Raw genomic sequence first — 17574 nt, 5'->3', positions numbered from 1 at the left:
GGCTGCGTAGGAGCCAGCCTTCAGTGGTTGCAAGTAGAGTTCCTGGAATGTGACGAGTAACCTGATGTCCGTGCGGTGGGTCACAGCAAGTGATTATCAAACCTACTTCACAATTTATTGTCTCCGGTACATTGCATAACAAGGCTTAGAACGGGGCTTAGCAGGATTATTAACAAAAGGATCAGACATTCGTATGGCTAAGAAGGTCCTCCCCGGAGAGGATAAAACATTTATCAAGGATCTAGACCCTCATGCGTCGGGTCAGGCCCTAACTAAGTGGGCCTGGGAAGAAACTTCCCTTGTGTGCTGGATAATCTGTAAAGGGGCTTTCCAAAAGCGCTTGGTGCTGGCCTAACTACTGTGGTTGAAGTCAAGGGTAAAACTCCAGTATTAGCAGTTAGACTAACGCTGCGAACATCTGGAAACCCCAAGAAGAGGGAGGGATGGGCCAGTGGCTAGGATACTAGTCTAGGACAATTCCCTGCTCCACGGCAGACATCCTGCTTTGAGCAGGGTGTTGGACTAGATACCTCCTGAGGTCCCTTCCAACCCTGATAGTCTATGATCCTGTATGACCGCGGGCAAGTCACTTAGTCTCTCTGTGCCTCAGTTTCCCATCTGTACCATGGAGATAATAGCACTGCCCTGCCTCACACAGGTGAGCTACGGATAAACCCATTGGGAATCCCAGCCTCACTGCCCACTGGGATCTTTGCACCTGCGTCTGAAGCAGCTGGTGCTGGCCTCTGACAGAGAGAGGGTACAGGCTGGCTGGACCCCGGTCTGACCCGGGGTGGGGATTCTGATGTCCCTGTGATTTGAGAGCGTACAAGCGTGGATCTGCTCAGAGAGTGGGAGGGAAAACTCAAGCCAGGGTCTCCGGAGGTATCAAAGAGCCAGCTCGTTAGCTGTGTGTATAGGTGTCTCCGAGACGTTTGTTTGGTCCCCCCAGCACATCACAAGCTAAGGAGCAAGTGCCCGTGAAGCCATGGAGGAGTGCAGGCGTCTGTACCCTAATGTATTCCGCCTCAGCCGCCCTGGGACATATTGCAGCTTGTGGCTGTGGCACTCGGAGCTTTAGAGAAACGGCCGCCGAGGCGCTGGGGTGTGTCTGGCTGTCCGACTCCCAAGGGAATAGCTACGAGGGTGGGGGGCGCACCATGGCTTAGGAGGGGGAGGGCTCTAGGAGGTGATGAGCTGCATCACACCCCATTCAGGAGATGGTTGGTTTTTTGCCCTTCTGGCCCGGTTGTGGAAGCTGTGGCCAAGCTAAGGGAAGTGGTGAAGAGGAGAATGAATACACAATCCACCCACGGCCCATGCACTGGCAGAAAATGCAGACCAGGGTCCTCATCCTGCTGTTCTCCTGCACCCCAAGTCCTTGCTCCGGGTCCCCCTTTTCCCCACTCCCAGAGAGCTTTGTGTGAAATCAAGTCCAGCTTGCTACGTCCCAGCACGGGCTGTGGGCTCGCTCTTCCCCGCTTCACAACGCGTGTGTGACGAACTGGGACTGTTCTTAATGTGGTCTGTGAATGCTGAGTGGGGAGTGTTGGCTGGGAAGGCAGGGGAGTGTGGCTAGGACGGTCTGCATTGGGAGATGGGAGACTGGCCTTGAGGGAGAATACCTGAGCATGTAACGTGAGAACCCAGGAAGGGATTAGAGGCCAGGTGACACCTTTGCCCGGGAAACTAAACAAAGGCTGGGGAGGGAGTTTCAGGAGCTGGCTGGTGGAATGGCTGGCAGGCAGACGGGGCTCTGATCCCCCCCCCCCAGGGGGCTGTGGTGCCCTGGGACCCCAAGATGCACCTAATTGGGGGGGGGGTCCTGTTGTCTGTGCCTGCAAGACCTGTCTTGGACTATATTCCTGTCTTCTAAATAAACCTTCTGCTTTACTGGCTGGCTGAGAGTCATGGTGAATCGCAGGAAGCCGGGGGTGCAGGGCCTTGTGTCCCCCCACACTCCGTGACAACTGGTGGCAGTGGTGGGATCTACTGCACCCCGTGGACGGCGCTTCCTGCAGTAAGTGACTGGGGAGCAGTAAAACGAAGGGGGATCGACGGGGACCAGGTGCGCTGAAGAGTCAGAGAGAGACGGTTCAGGGGCCGATTAACCCCTGGGAGTGTGTGACCAGTGAGAAGGACTTTTGCAGTAACAGGGTCCCCCGGGGGATCGCAGCGAGCGGTCCTGGGGCGGAGGAGTCTGCAGCTCGACCCTGGCAGAGAGGTGGTGACCTGAAGAGGGGCTGGCACAGTAGGGGTCCCCCTGGAACGGTGGAAAGCGGAGAGCACAGGCCGGCGAGTGGCCAGCCGGAGGACGTATGCTAAACGCCTTAAGAGCGACCTGGTGGAGCTGTGCAGGCAGAGGGGGCTGCGCATTGGGAGGTCCACCAAAGAACAGCTCATTGCCCGGCTGGAGGAGAGGGATCGCTTGGATGAACCGAGCCCTGTCCCTGAGGGAAGCCGCCCGGCGGACGCAGCGTGGGCCCCGGGGCCTGACATGGCTGGGAGGGGTCAGACTGCTTCCGAGGACATCCCGAGACCCTGCCTACCTATGCCTCGGGGAGGGGTTGGGGGAAGCCCAGCGAATACCGAGGGCGCCCTGACCCCGGCAGCCAGCAGGGGATCGTCCCGGCGGAGCTCCCCGTCCCGGGAGCGGATGCAGCTGGAATATGAATGGCAGATAAGACGAGAAGAGCTCGAGTTAAGGAAGCAAGAACTGAAGCAGGAGCAGGAAGAGAAGGAGAAACAACGTCAGCATGAGGAGAACGAATGTCAGCATGAGCGGGAAGAGAAGGAGAACCAGCGTCAGCATGAGCTGGAACTGGCCAGGCTGAGGAGCAGTGGGGCCCCGGCTGCGGTGAGCGAGGGGGGACCCAAGACTGCAAAGAGCTTTGATAAGTGCTTCCTGGCCCAGCGTAAGGAGGGGGAGGACATGGATACCTTCCTGACGGCCTTTGAGAATACCTGCAAGCTGCACCAGGTTGACCCTGCAGACAGGCTCCAGTTTCTCATCCCCTCACTGGACTCCACAGCCAGGGAGGTGTACAGCCGACTGAAAGGGGCGGAGACAGGGGACTACGAACTGTTCAAAAAGGCCCTGCTCCGCGAGGTTGGGCTGACCCCTGAGATGTACCGGAAAAGGTTCCGGAGTCAGCGTAAAACCCGTGAGGTCACATACCTATAACTAGCCAACCGGACGCAGGGGTATGCCCGCAAGTGGACAGCGGAGGCCCAAACTAAAGAAGACCTGCTTGACCTATTCGTACTGGAGCACATGTATGAGCAGTGCCCATCCGACCTGAGGCGATGGTTGATGGACCAAAAGCCAGAGAACCCGCAGCACGCAGGCCAGCTGGCCGACAAGTTTGTGAACAGTCGGGCAGGGGATAACAGGCCCGCCACAACGCAGAGAGAGAGAGTCACCATGGGACCTCCCAGCGAGGAAATATGGAGAACCCCCACCAAAGGGGAACATCCAGCGTCAGGTCCATCCGACCCACTCGAGGAGACCCACGGGACATGGGCTGCTATCACTGTGGCCAAAGAGGCCACATACTGGCCCAGTGCCTCAGGCTCAGGGACATACTGAGCGGACCCAACCCACAGAGGGTTGACTGGGTAGAGACCCAGCCGGCGAGAGAGAGCAGGTGCCCATCCCTGTCCCAGCTGCTGAGTTCCAGGCCGAGTTGCAGAAAGAGTCCTCCTTGCGGAAGATAAGAGACCTGACCGACCTCAGTGCAGTACAGACCATGGGGAGAGGTGGCCGGAAAAGGTTCCTGTGGGAGAAGGGGTTCCTGTACCGAGAATGGGCTCCCGCAGGGAAAATGGAGTCGGGGGGATCAGGAGGCAGCTGGTGGTACCCCGGAAGTGTAGCCGCCAGCTGCTGTGCCGGGCCCATGACATTCCCCTCTCAGGGCACCAGGGAACCTGGCGTACCCAGCAGAGGCTGCTACAAAACTTTTACTGGCCTGGGGTCTTTATTACGGTCCGACAGTACTGCCGATCCTGTGACCCCTGTCAGAGGGGGAGGAAGGCATGGGACAAGGAGAAAATGGCTTTAGGACCCTTGCCCATCATAGAGGAGCCTTTCCAGGGGGTGGCCAGGGTCAAAAGGGTGGCTCTGAACCAAGAGAGCCCGAATCACAGACCTCCAGACTGGAACGCTGGGAGAAGACCCCAGCCCAGTTGGAACCCCAGGGGTATTGGGGTGGGAAAAGGGCACGGGCCGCATAAACCTTCCCCCATGTGAACTACGAGTGCCATCGAGCACACCCGACCTAAGGGGGGGCGTGAAACTGGAAGGGCCTGGTGTAATTCTCACCAAGGAATGGGAGGGATGTTGGAGCATCCACGGGAACGTGGGTAGGTTCGAACTTTCCCAGGTCACTGGCTGAAGTTACCCCGCTCGGTTCAGTCTCGAAGGGGGGAGAGATGTGACGAACTGGGACTGTTCTTAATGTGGTCTTTGAATGCTGAGTGGGGAGTGTTGGCTGGGAAGGCAGGGGAGTGTGGCTAGGATGGTCTGCATGGGGGGATGGGAGACTGGCTGTGAGGGAGAATACCTGAGCATGTAACATGAGAACCCAGGAAGGGGTTAGAGGCCAGGTGACACCTTTGCCCGGGAAACTAAACAAAGGCTGGGGAGGGAGTTTCAGGAACTGGATGGTGGAATGGCTGGCAGGCAGATGGGGCTCTGACCCCCCCCCAGGGGGCTGTGGTGCCCTGGGACCCCAAGATGCACCTAATTGTGGGGGGTCCTGTTGTCTGTGCCTGCAAGACCTGTCTTGGACTATATTTCTGTCTTCTAAATAAACCTTCTGCTTTACTGGCTGGCTGAGAGCCATGGTGAATCGCAGGAAGCCGGGGGTGCAGGGCCTTGTGTCCCCCCCCACTCCGTGACAGGGTGGTTCATTAAGGATAACCCTATCTCTGTGCTTGGGCCCCATCTGAGAGCCCGGCCAAGAGCCCCAGGGGCTGTGGCCCATCCTCCCATGCCTGCGGGAGTGCGTGCTGATGGGGAGGGGTCTAACAGCTGAGTGTTCTCCGGGGTAGCGGGCAGCTCTCAGCGACGGGGAGGTACATCCCTAATGACAATCAGCAGCATCGGGGCCATGAAGTTGCTTAGACGCCTTGAGCCCAGGTTCAGCGTCAGATTTCCCCTTAGGGAATGGTTTAGACAACGGGGTTATGTGGGCTCCCGCCCGGCTGCAAGTCAACAAGGGGCAGGGCAGCCCATCTTTGGGGCCTGCTGCCTTCCGAGTACACCAGGGAAACATCATAAGCCCTGAAGCCTGGAGTGGAAGTGTCCAAAGGCTGCTGCTGAGCCGGGGTTGCGGGGATGGAACCCAGGCGTCCGATCCTCGGAGAGGAACTGGGCTCTGGACAGCAGAGGGGGAGTAGGAGGGTGCAAGGGGGGCATCGCTGTGGCACTGGGCGGCAGAGCGAAGGAGACTTGCGGGGCACCGCCGGGGAGAGCGAAGGGCGAGGCGTCCAAGGGAGGGAGGGCCAGAGCTGGCCTCCAAGAAGCTGGAGGCAGAGTGCCCCCGGGAGCCAGCCCTGCAGCGAAAGAACAAAGGATCAGCCAGGCCCATGTCATTTGGTTCTTCCCCTTCTAACTGGGGTTGGGTGAATCCCCAGCGAGCCTGGAGCTGGGGGCATCCCTGGAGGAGAGGCCTTCAGAGCTGGGTGCACATGGCAGTGATAGGTGGGGGCTGTCCTGGGTTCCCCTCCCCCAGGTGCCCTGCCTGTCTCCTCCCCACCCCTGAGGTCTCCTTTCTGCCTGAGATGGAGTCTCCAGGGGAGGGAAAGAGGGGGACTTCACTCCTTCTCCCCTGTCACTGGAGCCTTGTGGGGTGCTCTCCCTCTGGGTTACTCATCTGTGCCCTCTCTGAGCTATCCACCCCCTCCCATGGAGCAGTGGAGGACAGACGTCCCTGGCCCTATTACCCCACGGGCTGAGCCGGGGACGCTGAGGAAACCACGCGGTGCAGGAGCCAGGCCTGGAGTCGTCCAGCCCCACTTACCACAGCAAGGCTCTTCCCAGGCGCCGGGCGGAGAGGCGCTCAGATGCAGTGGCTGGGAGGTCCCCGGGTAGACAGTGAAGCTGGGGGTGTCCGGGGAGGCAGCCAGGTGCTGTGAGGGGAGCAGAAAGGAGAGAGACGTCACCCACTGGGAAGGCCACCCAGAGAACATCGCTGGGCAGCGGCCACCAGCACCCCGCTAGGAGCAAGGCCACGCTTGATGGGACGCTCCAAACTCAGGGACCCAGCCTGCTCTGGGCCAGCTCCTCTCTCACAGGAATCCAGCTGCTTTGCTCCTTCAGGACTCGTCTACGTGGGAGCACTCCGGAGAGTTAAAATGCATTAACTAACGCTGTGATGTTCAAGTGCATTAAACCCCCGTGTGGACGCGCCCATTCAGAACTCATGGGGGTCTTAGTTTGCTATACTCTAATCCACCGTCCTGACGGGGTGGATCCAGCCGGGATCATCCCCAGGGAGAAGGGCCAGAGCCCCGTTGCTGGCTGACGGGGTGGGTCTGGCGGGCAGAGGGGAAGCCTGGGGATTACACTGGAAACGGGAAAAACCCTGGGTCTAGGGTTAGCCTCCCAGGCAGAGCTGGCCCAGGGGGAGATCTGGGCACACTGCCTACCTGTGTGGAGATGGTGTCGGTCATTGAGGATGGATGAAAAGCAGCAAAGGCCTGGGGAGCTGGTGCAAAGGGGGACAGAATCCAGTCACACCACGACCCTGGGCAAGGCAAGGAAGAGAATATCGTATGGACGCTTCGCTAGCGACGGCCGCCACGCGCTTTAGAAACATTCACGAGCCTCACAGCCACCCGTCCACTGAGGAAAGTCATCACCTCCATTTCATAACCGGGGCGCAGAGAAGTGAAGTGACTTGCCCAAGATCACACAGCACGTCAGCCACAGAACCCAGGAGTCCTGACTCCCAGTTCCTTGTTTCAGCCACTAGCTCACACTCCTTCCCGGAGCTGGGAATAGAACCAGGCGTCCTGACTCCTGGATCCCTTCTCCAACTTCCTTATTAAAAATGATCTTGGCGTCTCTCTACCAACTTCCGGGGCAAGAATCTCATAGAGCGCCACAGAACAATCTTCATAGGTATGAATCCTACAAACGGCTGGAAGGGACCTTAAGGAATCAAGTCCACCCCTTTCCCCCTACTTCGCTGAGGCAGGCCCAAATAAATGTAACTCATCCCTGACAGGTGTTTGGCTGATCTGTTCTTAAAACAGGGCTTGCACGGCCTCCCTCGGTGAGATATTCCTGTGCTTCACTAGCCTTAGAGTACTTAGAGTCTTCTCCAATGTCTAACACAGAGCTTGGGCGTCCCTGGAGAGCTGGTATTGGCACTGCAGGGGCGCTTGTGAAGGTGGCAGCTGTACTGAACCCAGCCCATGCGGCTGCCCAAGAATTTGAAGGGGAGAAGGTTTTCCTAGAGATTGAAAATGAAATGACAATGTGTTGGCTGAACCAGTCCCGGATGCCAGCGGCAGTGAAGGGTTGAATTGCATGGGCAGAGCGAGATGGGATGGACAGACGATATAAATGACATTGCTGCCCATCGGAGACTGCCTGGGGGTGTCTGGGAAGCTGTCCACAGGCTGGGGAGAGAGGAGGTGCACGGAGGGGACAGGACTATCAAAGCTCCCTTGGGAGCATCACGACGCAGCAATGCACGGAGATTGTCACCTGCACGGTCAGTCTCCAGCTTCAGCTTTGCCTCTCGTCTCCATTTGGCTCTTCGGTTTGAAAACCAAACCTAGCACAGGAGAAGGGAGACGGTCAGTGACCTGCCCCAATCCCCCAATGATCCGCTGCACCCTTCCAGGCTGGGTGCACCCAAACACTCATGAAAAGCTGGACGACGTGGCCCCTAAAGGCTCCAAACCCAGAAGGCAACGAAAAAGGAAACTCATAGACTCACAGACATTAAGGCCAGAAGAGACCATCATGATCATCTAGTCTGACCTCCTGCACATCGCAGGCCACAGAATCTCACCCACCCACTGCTGTGACAGACCCCTACGCTCTGGCTGAGTTACTGCAGTCCTCAAACCATGGGTTAAAGATGTCAAGTTACAGAGAATCTCCCATTTACATCCGCAAATGACCCGTGCCCCACGCTGCAGAGGAAGGCGAAAATCCCCCAGGCTCTCTGCCAATCTGAGCTGGGAGGAAATTCCTTCCCAACCCCAAATCTGGCGATCAGTTGGACCCTGAGCGTGTGGGCAAGACCCAGCAGCCAGACACCTGGGAAAGAATTCTCTGAAGTGATTTTTGGAACATTTGGGGCTGGAGATAGGGCATCCGCATGACGACAGCCCTAAATCCTCACACCCCGCCCCACAGCTTTGCTCTGCTCGGTCTCTAATGCATTAATGGCCACGAACCTGGGTGCCAGGGCAAAACTCTGGCAATTTGGAATGTCTTTCCTAAGCCGGGGCTGGCTGCTCGCCTGCCAAAATGGGGCATAGACGAGACACGTCTCACTGCGTGTGAAAGAGAGAACGGGGGGGCTGGCGTCTCTGTCTTGCCACTGGTGGGGCCTTTTACCGCTGTGCAAAGATGTGCTAAACAAACCCAGATCAGAAACACTTTGCCTCCACTTTGCATAGTGGTAAAAGATTATTGCAGGCACAAGGCCCAGGAGACTTTGCCCCAGCTTGTGTGTGTGTGTGTGTGTGTTTCCCAGGGGTTTGTGAGTGTGTCACGTGACAGCCTGGGCAGTGTGTAGTGGCAATGCTGTCTTAGCAGGCTGGTGTAATACAATGATGGTGTCATTTGTCTGAGCTATTCCAAACAAAGCCAATGCTTTGTAGCTTGGTGAGCGAGCAGCAGTACGCCCCAGCGCCTGGTCCTAAGAGAGGTCATCTTTCTCACTATTCCCAATGACACCGTGATTTATAGCTGGCGTTACGAAGTGCATCCAGAAGACATATGAGAATGTGTGTGCGTGTGAGATTTATGTTTCCAGGGTGTGCTCTACCCGGCTGTGCCTGCTGGTGTGTGTGAGTGAGTGTGCGTGTGTGTGTGTGTGTGACTGTTGTCTCATGATCTGACACCCCCATGGCACGGCCAATATGTGTCTGCAGAGCCACAGTCCATGTGCCAGCAAAGAGCAACCAGCCCTAGCCTGGGACCCGTTGGTTCAGCAAAGGAGATGCCAAAAATACCCAGAGTTTCACTCAGAAATTAGCTGCTGTCACCTACATTCTCCTCTGGGTGGCGCCCTTGCACCGGTCTCGACACACCAGCGTGGGACTGACTGCAAGTTACACAAAGATGGCAATGAAATCCGAGCTCCCTGGGAGTCTGCCTCCCACCTGGTAGCTGGCCAAGGTGCTGGGGAGACGCACAGAGCCTTCCCCTGGGTCCCGGCACGGCTGTGCCGCTCTCTCTCCCACACACTTGGTCACACTCACAGCCACTAATGCACCCCTCACTCGCACACGCTGAGACACGTCCGCTCACACGCAGCTGCACTCTCGCCGCACGCTCATCTGCTCACTGACGGTCACTAACCCTGAGAGAGCTGCAGGAATTGCAGAGGGTTTGGTTCGCTGGCGAGTTCGAAAGGTCGGAAAAAATATCATTTGGGGTCGGACTGAAAATAACAAAATTCCAAATACTCGGCAAATAGAAAAGTTGTGAACAAGAGGCTGTGTTTCGATTTTGGCCATTTGCAATGTTTCTGAAATTTAAAAAAAGAATAAAGGAAATTTCGAGACGACAAGTCATTGCCAACCAACCAATCCAAATGTTTTTGTTTCAAAATTGTCAAAATGAAACATTTTCATTGGGGGGAGGGGATGTTTTTACGTTTTTGGAATGAACTATTTGGTGAACCCGACATGAATCTGTGAAAAGTTTTGATGTCGCCAAATCTGCATCTTTTACTGAAAAAAAGTCTCAGCCCAAAAGTGTTGCCCAGGTCTGCTCACTATCAGACACTACTCTGCACATACACGTGCTCTCGCACTCGCACAGGTGTGCAAACACAGCTGGCACCAGCCTGGGTGTGCATGCGCAGATCCAGCTGGGGGGGGGGTGGTCAGGGGCGTTTCCCACTTACCCTGATGGTGGTGTCGGGGAGCTGGGTGGCTGAGGCCAGTTTCTCCCGGGTAGCGGAGTCGGGGTACTGCCCTCTCTGGAATTCTGCAAGGGAGTTTGGAGCAAAGTCATCCTGCCTTGGCGCACAGCTACCACCCCAGAGATGCACAGCTAGGTCAACACCTCCCCCACAACACAGGGCCACACCCTGCCATCAATGCTTGCTCCCCACTGATCTCAACAGGGACTCTATTTCGGATTATGAGAATGGCCCGGCTGATTCAGAGCCGGGGTCCCACCGTAACTAGCGCCAGCTGCTCCAGAGGACGATTGAAAGGACAATGATGGCATAACCTGCCCCTGGGGGACGTGCCTGCCTGGCCCTGTCCCTCAGCGCTTGGGTCATGCTCTGAAGCTGGAAAGCCAACGGCGTGTCGTGTCCCTGGCCTGAGTGTACATGGGGGGGGGGGGGGGGGAGAACCAGATCGCGGCTTCACCCCCAGCCCTCAAGCCACTCACCTTTCTCCAAGGCCACGGACTGCTGGCTTGAGAAGATCGTCCTGTTCCGGTGCTGGACGCCCGGCGGGGGTCCCCTGGCCGACGCTGAGCTCCTCCCAGGGTGCCACCGGGACGCGGGCGCCTCTGCTGAGCCCTTGCTGCCGGCTGCTCCTGGCCAGGGGAGGGGGAGTGAAGCGCGCTGGGGGGAGTGGCGCTTTCCTTTCGGGTGGCCACTCACCGGTCTGCAGGGGTGCGGGGGGGGGGGTCTCCGGGGGGGCGGCCAGCAATGGGGCGGGGAGCTAGACGCAGAGTCCCGAGCTGTTCACTAATATAACCGCATGCACGATGCACAATATGGTGCTAATAATAATAAATGTCTCCGTGGGAGCGTTCTGGAGGGGACGACAATGGGGCCCCTTGGAGTTGCCCCCTTCTTCCCCCCGCTTTGATCTCCACCCACCAAGGACTGGCCGCGGTATCCCCCAGGACACTGACCAGCCAGCCAAAGGGGGCGCTGGCGAGTGACTGAAGAGTCTCCCTACCCCTTGGGGATGGTGTGTGCTGTGCTTGCTAGTCCGGGGGGGGGAGGTCTCAGACCCCCAAGAGGCTGACCCAGAGCAGCTGATACTGGCCCAGGCCACCTGCGCCTGCTCTCCGGGGTTTCCCTTGGCAGGAGGGAAGGAATTTGTGGGGTTAGGGTTAAAATATGGGTCTGCCAGGACCTCCTTCCTTAGAGGTTTTTAAGGCCCGGCTTGACAAAGCCCTGGCTGGGGTGATTTAGTTGGGGATTGGTCCTGCTTTGAGCAGGGGGTTGGACTAGATACCTCCTGAGGTCCCTTCCAACCCTGATATTCTATGATTCTAAGTGGGTTGTTCTGATGCGTTTCCCAGAGTGGAGGGAGCGGCTACCTACCAGCTTTGTGTTAGCAGGGCCTTGGAGGGGGCTCTGGTTGTACAGACGCTATCGCTGGGGGACAGGTCAGCGTCCCGCTGCATAGAGGCCACGGGAGGACATGTCTGCGGGGGTGGCAATCTGTGTGTGGTTGGGTGGGGGGTGTGACGAACTGGGACTGTTCTTAACGTGGTCTGTGAATGCTGAGAAGGGAGTGTGGCTAAGATGGTCTGCATTGGGGGATGGGAGACTGGCCGAGGGAAGATACCTGAGCATGTAACATGAGAACCCAGGAAGGGGTTAGAGGCCAGGTGACACCTTTGCCTGGGAAAGGAACAAAGGGGAGAGAGTTTCAGAGCTGGCTGGTGGAAGGGCTGGGAGGGAGACAGGACTCTGACCTCCCAAGGGGGCTAGGGTGCCCTGGGACCCCAAGATGTACCTAATTGAGGGGGGTCCTGTTGTCTGTGCCTGCAAGACCTATCTTGGACTGTGTTCCTGTTGTCTAAATAAACCTTCTGCTTTACTGGCTGGCTGAGAGTCATGGTGAATCGCAGGAAGGGGGGGGCAGGGCCTGGCGTCCCCCCACACTCCCTGACAGGGGGTACCCGTGAGTGTCTCTCCACGGAGCGTGTTCCTGTTACATGCTGGCTGCAGTTGCCCCCAGGGTCTTTGCACCTAGGGTCTTTCCACGGCGTGTCTCACCTGGTGGTGACGGCTCCATCATGAAACCAAAGTCAGCTGTGAGCCGCATGTCCCCTTGCAGGTTCCTCAGCACCCGGTTGATGGAGGACACCTGGGCAAAGAAGACGCAGGGAGTCGCTTGGGGACAGAGTCAGTGACCCAGTCAGACCCTGGAGCTAAGAGGCTCTCGCCCACTGAATGGGCAGAGCAGGGGGAGTGAAGTCAACAGGAGTCTCTCTGTTGACTTCATTTGGCCCAGGGCGTGTAGACGGAGACGTGGGGCAGCTGGGGTCCAGATGCGGGCAGGCCTGGAGTTGTGGAAGTCTCGGAGCCAAACTTCCAGAAGGACCGGTGCTCCTGAGTTTCCCTGACTGCGCTTGGGTTCGTGCTGTGGGATCGCCACCCCAAGGGACGGTGCCCATCTGCGCCCAAGGAGCTGGAAAGCTGGAAAGCCCTTTAATGTCAATGGAATAATAATATCTGCAGCGAGAGAATCTGCAAACCAGAGGCGGAAACTGGAGAGACTCTGTGATTACAAAATCTAACCCTGTGCTGTGACTCTGGAGGTGACATTTTATTCTCTCTCTCTTTCTGTCTGGGGCCCTTCTGATAGATTGGTCGCTGCGGTCTGCTCCGGGGGATAGCACCGGCTGCCACCGAGGGAAAGCTAGTGAGCCTCTGTCTCTGGGAACACGCAGGTGAGGGGCGTTCTGACTTCCCCTGGGAATTTGCTCCATTGTGGGGGAGCCTCCCAGAAAACAGCCTGGCTTTCACCGGGGGCGCCCATTGAGCGCAGTGCTCTCACTGCCCTCGGGAACTGCCAGGCTCTGTCTTCGCACTGTCGATTCCATTGACCTGACGGGCAGGCGGGTGGTTCCACTTGGGTCTCCAACAGAACCAGCCCCACGGTCTGTCGGGTGCAGTGACAGCACCCCTGGCATGAGCGCTAACCCCCCGCTGCTCTCAGGGCAGCTCCCCACCATTCCCCCCGCTGTCCGCTTCTCCCCCCGCTTCCTTCCCCTCTGCATGGGAGGCCCTCGCTGCACCATCTGGCAAGCCATGTCCCATCTCCTCCTGACCCCTCCTCCAGCCACTTTGCCCGTGGAGCCTGTGAGACAGTGCCGATGGATGGCGAGTCTGGAGGGGGCAGTCCGGGTAGTGAGCACCCCCTCCCCATACCCTTGGCTTGCCCTAAACAGTAGCAAGAGTAAAGCCGCTCCCAGCTGACTGTGCGTGGGCTGTGCATCGCCTGGGATGGAAGCAGAGGGCCAGAGCCCTGCAGTCCCAGCCCTCGGCGCCAGCCCAGGCCCGGGCTCTGTGACTTCTCCGGCCGGTGGCTTACGCTGGGCGTCCGGTCGCTGGCGCAGATGCCTTCGGAGCGCAGCTTCCTCCTGATCTCCCACGCGAAGATGGACGGGTGCGCCAGCTTCAGCTGCGCGATTCGGGCCACCACCTCTGGGGTGGCCATGCGGGGCTTGCTGCCGCCGATGGCCTTCGGCTCCACGGCGCCTGTCTGGTAGTAGCGGCCCAGGATCTTGCTCACGCAGCCATTGGAAACCTGCGGTACAGAGAGAGAGAGACACTGAGGCAGGGGCGCCGGGTGGGGACTCGGGGGCCTAAGGAGATGGGAGAAATAGGGGATCAAGCCCCGTAAATCAGCACCCTCCCTGCCAGCCTCCCTTGGCCCTCTGCTGCCCAGGCTCCCCCCGGCCCTTCCCTGGGTGGCTTTTGCCCCTCGGCCTCTGCTTGTCTCCTCTCTGCTGCCCCAGGTCCTTCCCTTGTGTTTTGCTGCTATCTGTATATTTGCTGGGACATGGGCGGGGCGTGAAGTCCCCATTCCAGGAGGCTAGCCTCTGCCCCGCCCCTTCTGCCTGAGGCCCCGCCTCTGCCCCGCCCCTTCTGCCTGAGGCCCCGCCCCTTCTGTATGAAGCCCCGCCCCTTCTCCCCCCCGCCAGAGCCAGAGGAGCCCTGAGCCCCCAACCATGGCATGAGGACCCCTGGCCAGCCCAGCTGAACTGCCTGCCCCAAGCCCCCGGCCCGCCGGCCAGCGCAAGCCCCTGCCGGCGTGGAGGGAGAGGCAGAGCGGGGGCTGGAAGAGGAGCAGCGGGGTGGGGGGGAGGGAAGAGCGGGACGTGGGAGTGGGGCCTCGGGGCCGAGCATGGGCCTGGCTGTTGGGGAGGCTCAGCCTCCCCTGGCCTATGACACCCTCCGCCCATGTGCTGGGATCAGGAATAAACTCCCCTCCTCCCCCCCCCCCGGTCCGATTCCCACCTTCAGGCTCCGGGAGATGTCACAGGCGCGCACCCCACTCGCCGCCAGCTGGACGATCCTCTTCCTCTTGCCCGGGGGCAGGGGGCGGCCATTCACGAAGAGCCCCCCCAGCTGGTTCACGCCGCCAGCCCCTGGGGAAGAGCCCGGGCAGACGGGGTGACGTGGGGTCCCCGCAAGCAGAGAGGTGACCCCCCCACCCGCAGGCGGCCTAGCAGGAGACAAGGGGGCTCGTGTGCGGGGCAGGGCTGGGGAAGGGGAGCGGAGGGGGCAGGGGGACGTCAGCCGGACTATTTCAGGAGCATGTTGTCTCCGGTCCCTCGAGAGGAGGTTTCTGGGGGGCGGATGCCGGGCCCGGTAAATCCGGCTAGAAATAAGGCGCGAAGTGTTAACGAGGAGGGAACTGAACCCCTGGAACAGTGGGACGAGGGACACGGCGGCTTCTCTGTCACTCGGCGTCCTCCAATCCAGCCTGGATGCGGCTTTCTAACCGGCGGGCAGATGTCTGGGGCCTGCCGGGACCCCCCGAAAGGGTTGGCCTTGCCCTGTGCTGTGGGAAGCAGCAGCATGACGTAGGTGGAGGGTGGCATTGGGGTGACCCTAACCATGCGCTCCGCCACCCCGGGATACACCCTGTGCGCACCGGGGGGAGCCGGGGGGGCGCACCCCCCTCAGGCTGCTCTGAGGTCTGCTGGGGGCCGTTTCGGACCCGGCTCTATTCGCAGTCCAAGGAGTCTCCTTCGCCCCCAGCTCGGGGCCCGGCTCAGAGAAGCGGCGGCAGAGCTGGGAGCAGAAGCCGCATCTCCTGCGCTCTAGGGACCAGCCCGCCCTCTCTAGCCAAAGCGAGTCGACCGGATCCCCCCAGCCTCGCCTCTTTCCCCCGCTTTGCACCGAGCCACATCCGCCGTAACGCCCGCCCGGCGGCTCGCTGCAGCCCGGGCGGGCTGGAAGCTGGAGCAGCACTCGGAGGGGACGCAGTTCTCACCTTGGTGCGGCATGTGGCTGCTTCCCAGTGCCTGGGCCGGGGCGTCCTCCAGAGGCTTGTTCAGCTCAGGGAGCGATGGGGAGGCAATTCCAGACGCCCCCTCCCCCGCTGCAAGAGGGTCAGAGACATACAATGACAGAGTCAAATTTTCAAAAGCTCCCAAGTGACTTAGGAGCCTCAGTCTCGTGGAAAGTCAATGGGGCTTTAGGCTTCCAGGTGCCTAAGTCACTTCTGGAAATAGGACTTAGGCCTCTAAGTCACTTGGAAATGTCGCCCCTCCCCCTTGCCAGGTGGTGACCCCAGCCCTCCCCCGCCAGCTCTCCAGCACGGGATGTTCTCGTTCTGCGGAGACCCCACCACTCCGGAACAGAATTCGGACCTGCCTATTGGTGTCCGTTCATTCGTACTGCCGGAGCCCCTCCAGCCCCACTGTGCTCGGCGCTGCGCACACAGCATTTACTAACCTCCTTTTGGGTTATAGTCAGCGGTTAGGGGCCGGAGACAGGTGTGCGGGCAGCTCCTTGCCATGTCCAGAGTGTGAGAGGAGCCCCCTCGGGGTGAGACAATACAACTGCTTCTGAATGAATCCGATCCCTTGGAAACTACATGGCTCTGTTAGGGTTTTATACGGCTGCCCATCCCCGTGGTGTCTGCTCCCATGGGTTACTGTAGGCTCTGGATACCATAGGAGGCCGCAAATGGGAAGCTGGGAAGGCAGCAGAAAGGAACCACAACAGATAGGAGCAGGCGGAGAGGGGCCTGCGAGGGGGGGACCAGTCCAGATACTATGGGTCAGCTCTGTGAATTTGATGATAATCATGGAAAATTTGGCTTAGACGGGGTGGGAGATCTCATAGGTTGTCCGGTTCTCTCCTGCCGCAGCATGTCAGGATGATGGTTCCATGATCCCTGGTCCTGGACCACACTTGAGCCATGAGTATCTAGCCTATCTGTGACTTTCTCTCCTCAGCCTCCCTCGGGGTCTTGCTCCGCTTCCCAAGCTGCTGGGAGGGGGTTCAAGCTCCTCTCCCCGGGAGTTTCCCTGCTGCGGTCTAAGAGGAAAATGGAACCGACGTCACTCGCACCCCCGTACCCCAGTCCAGGGATTTGACCCTACAAACTTGGAACCGACTCCCAGTGTAAAACGTGCGGAGTGGCTTGTCTCCTGCTGTTGACAGAGGCGGGAGGTCAGGCCGTGTCCTTGGATGTCTCTGCTCTAGGGGGTTTGGGGGGGCGGTTGATTTTCGGGTGGTTTCTATGACGAGGCTTGGTGCTGAGTCACCCGGACCCGGGAAGTTCCTGGCGCATGTTAGAGATTTGGACTCCTGGGGTGTCCTATGGGCAGTGTCAACCTGTCCCGCCAGCCCCAGCCTTAGCAACTGGTGCAACTGATTGACCCCTCTCCCATCTAACACCCCTTCTTCTATCGGCAGAGCTTTCTCCTGTCTCTGCCAGGCTCCCTTTGCTCCCGGTGGGACCTGCCCAGGTGCCAACTTTTCCCTACGGGACTTGTTTTCCAAACCTGTTCGCCATCTCTGGGCCCTCCTCCCCATTTTCTCCAATGCCCCATCTGTTCCTTTTAAACCCAGGGGCAGCCCCGATCCCACCGAGCCTGCGGGCACCTGAGTCACGCCCATGACTTCAGCACAGTGACTCCAGGGTTACAGCACTACACATGAGATCAGCCTTTGGCCGGGAGAGCCCAGCTCCGAATGCGCAAGGGCTGATTGTCCCCCCGGCCCCCACGCCCATAGGGGGAACTGCATTGGAGCCAGTGGGGCGGCTCCGGATTGATCGCAGCGCAAGGAAGAGCAGGGCCAGGCTACTCTGTCTTTTGTGTGGCAGCTTTCGGGGGCTGACTCATAGTCCATTTATCACACACACACCCCGGATCCGGAGGGGGCTCACTGACCCCAGGGCCCAGCGCTGCCTTCTTCCCCACTGTGTCTTACACTTCGAAAGTGCAAAATCGGTTCTTCTCGGTGCTGCTTGTTCCAAGAGAAAACTCCTCCTGCCCCCTGGCCTGTGCCACACACCCCGCACCTGTCCCCTGCCCTGTGCCACACACCCCGCACCTGCCCCCTGGCCTGTGCCACACACCCCGCACCTGCCCCCTGCCCTGTGGCACACACCCCGCACCTGTCCCCTGGCCTGTGCCACACACCCCGCACC

General features: G+C 59.2%; 1 protein-coding gene across 1 annotated transcript in view; it reads right to left on the bottom strand.

Moving 5' to 3' along the window:
- Window positions 1-5275: 5275 nt before the first annotated feature.
- PAX4 (paired box 4) overlaps window positions 5276-17574 on the bottom strand; it is a 17944-nt gene continuing 5645 nt past the window's right edge. Inside the window, exons 3-12 of the mRNA XM_029912488.1 lie at window positions 15403-15510; window positions 14421-14551; window positions 13492-13707; window positions 12198-12261; window positions 10598-10723; window positions 10101-10183; window positions 7718-7787; window positions 6652-6710; window positions 6024-6132; window positions 5276-5556 (exon numbers count right to left, since the gene is read on the bottom strand). Coding sequence (XP_029768348.1) covers window positions 5276-5556; window positions 6024-6132; window positions 6652-6710; window positions 7718-7787; window positions 10101-10183; window positions 10598-10723; window positions 12198-12261; window positions 13492-13707; window positions 14421-14551; window positions 15403-15510 — 1247 coding nt within the window. The remainder of the gene's footprint in view (window positions 5557-6023; window positions 6133-6651; window positions 6711-7717; window positions 7788-10100; window positions 10184-10597; window positions 10724-12197; window positions 12262-13491; window positions 13708-14420; window positions 14552-15402; window positions 15511-17574) is intronic.

This window comes from Terrapene carolina, unplaced genomic scaffold (assembly GCF_002925995.2).
Source record: "Terrapene carolina triunguis isolate 2854851 unplaced genomic scaffold, T_m_triunguis-2.0 Scaffold230, whole genome shotgun sequence".
Classification (NCBI taxonomy): Eukaryota; Metazoa; Chordata; order Testudines; family Emydidae; genus Terrapene; species Terrapene triunguis.
This window is presented reverse-complemented; position numbering and strand designations above follow the sequence as displayed.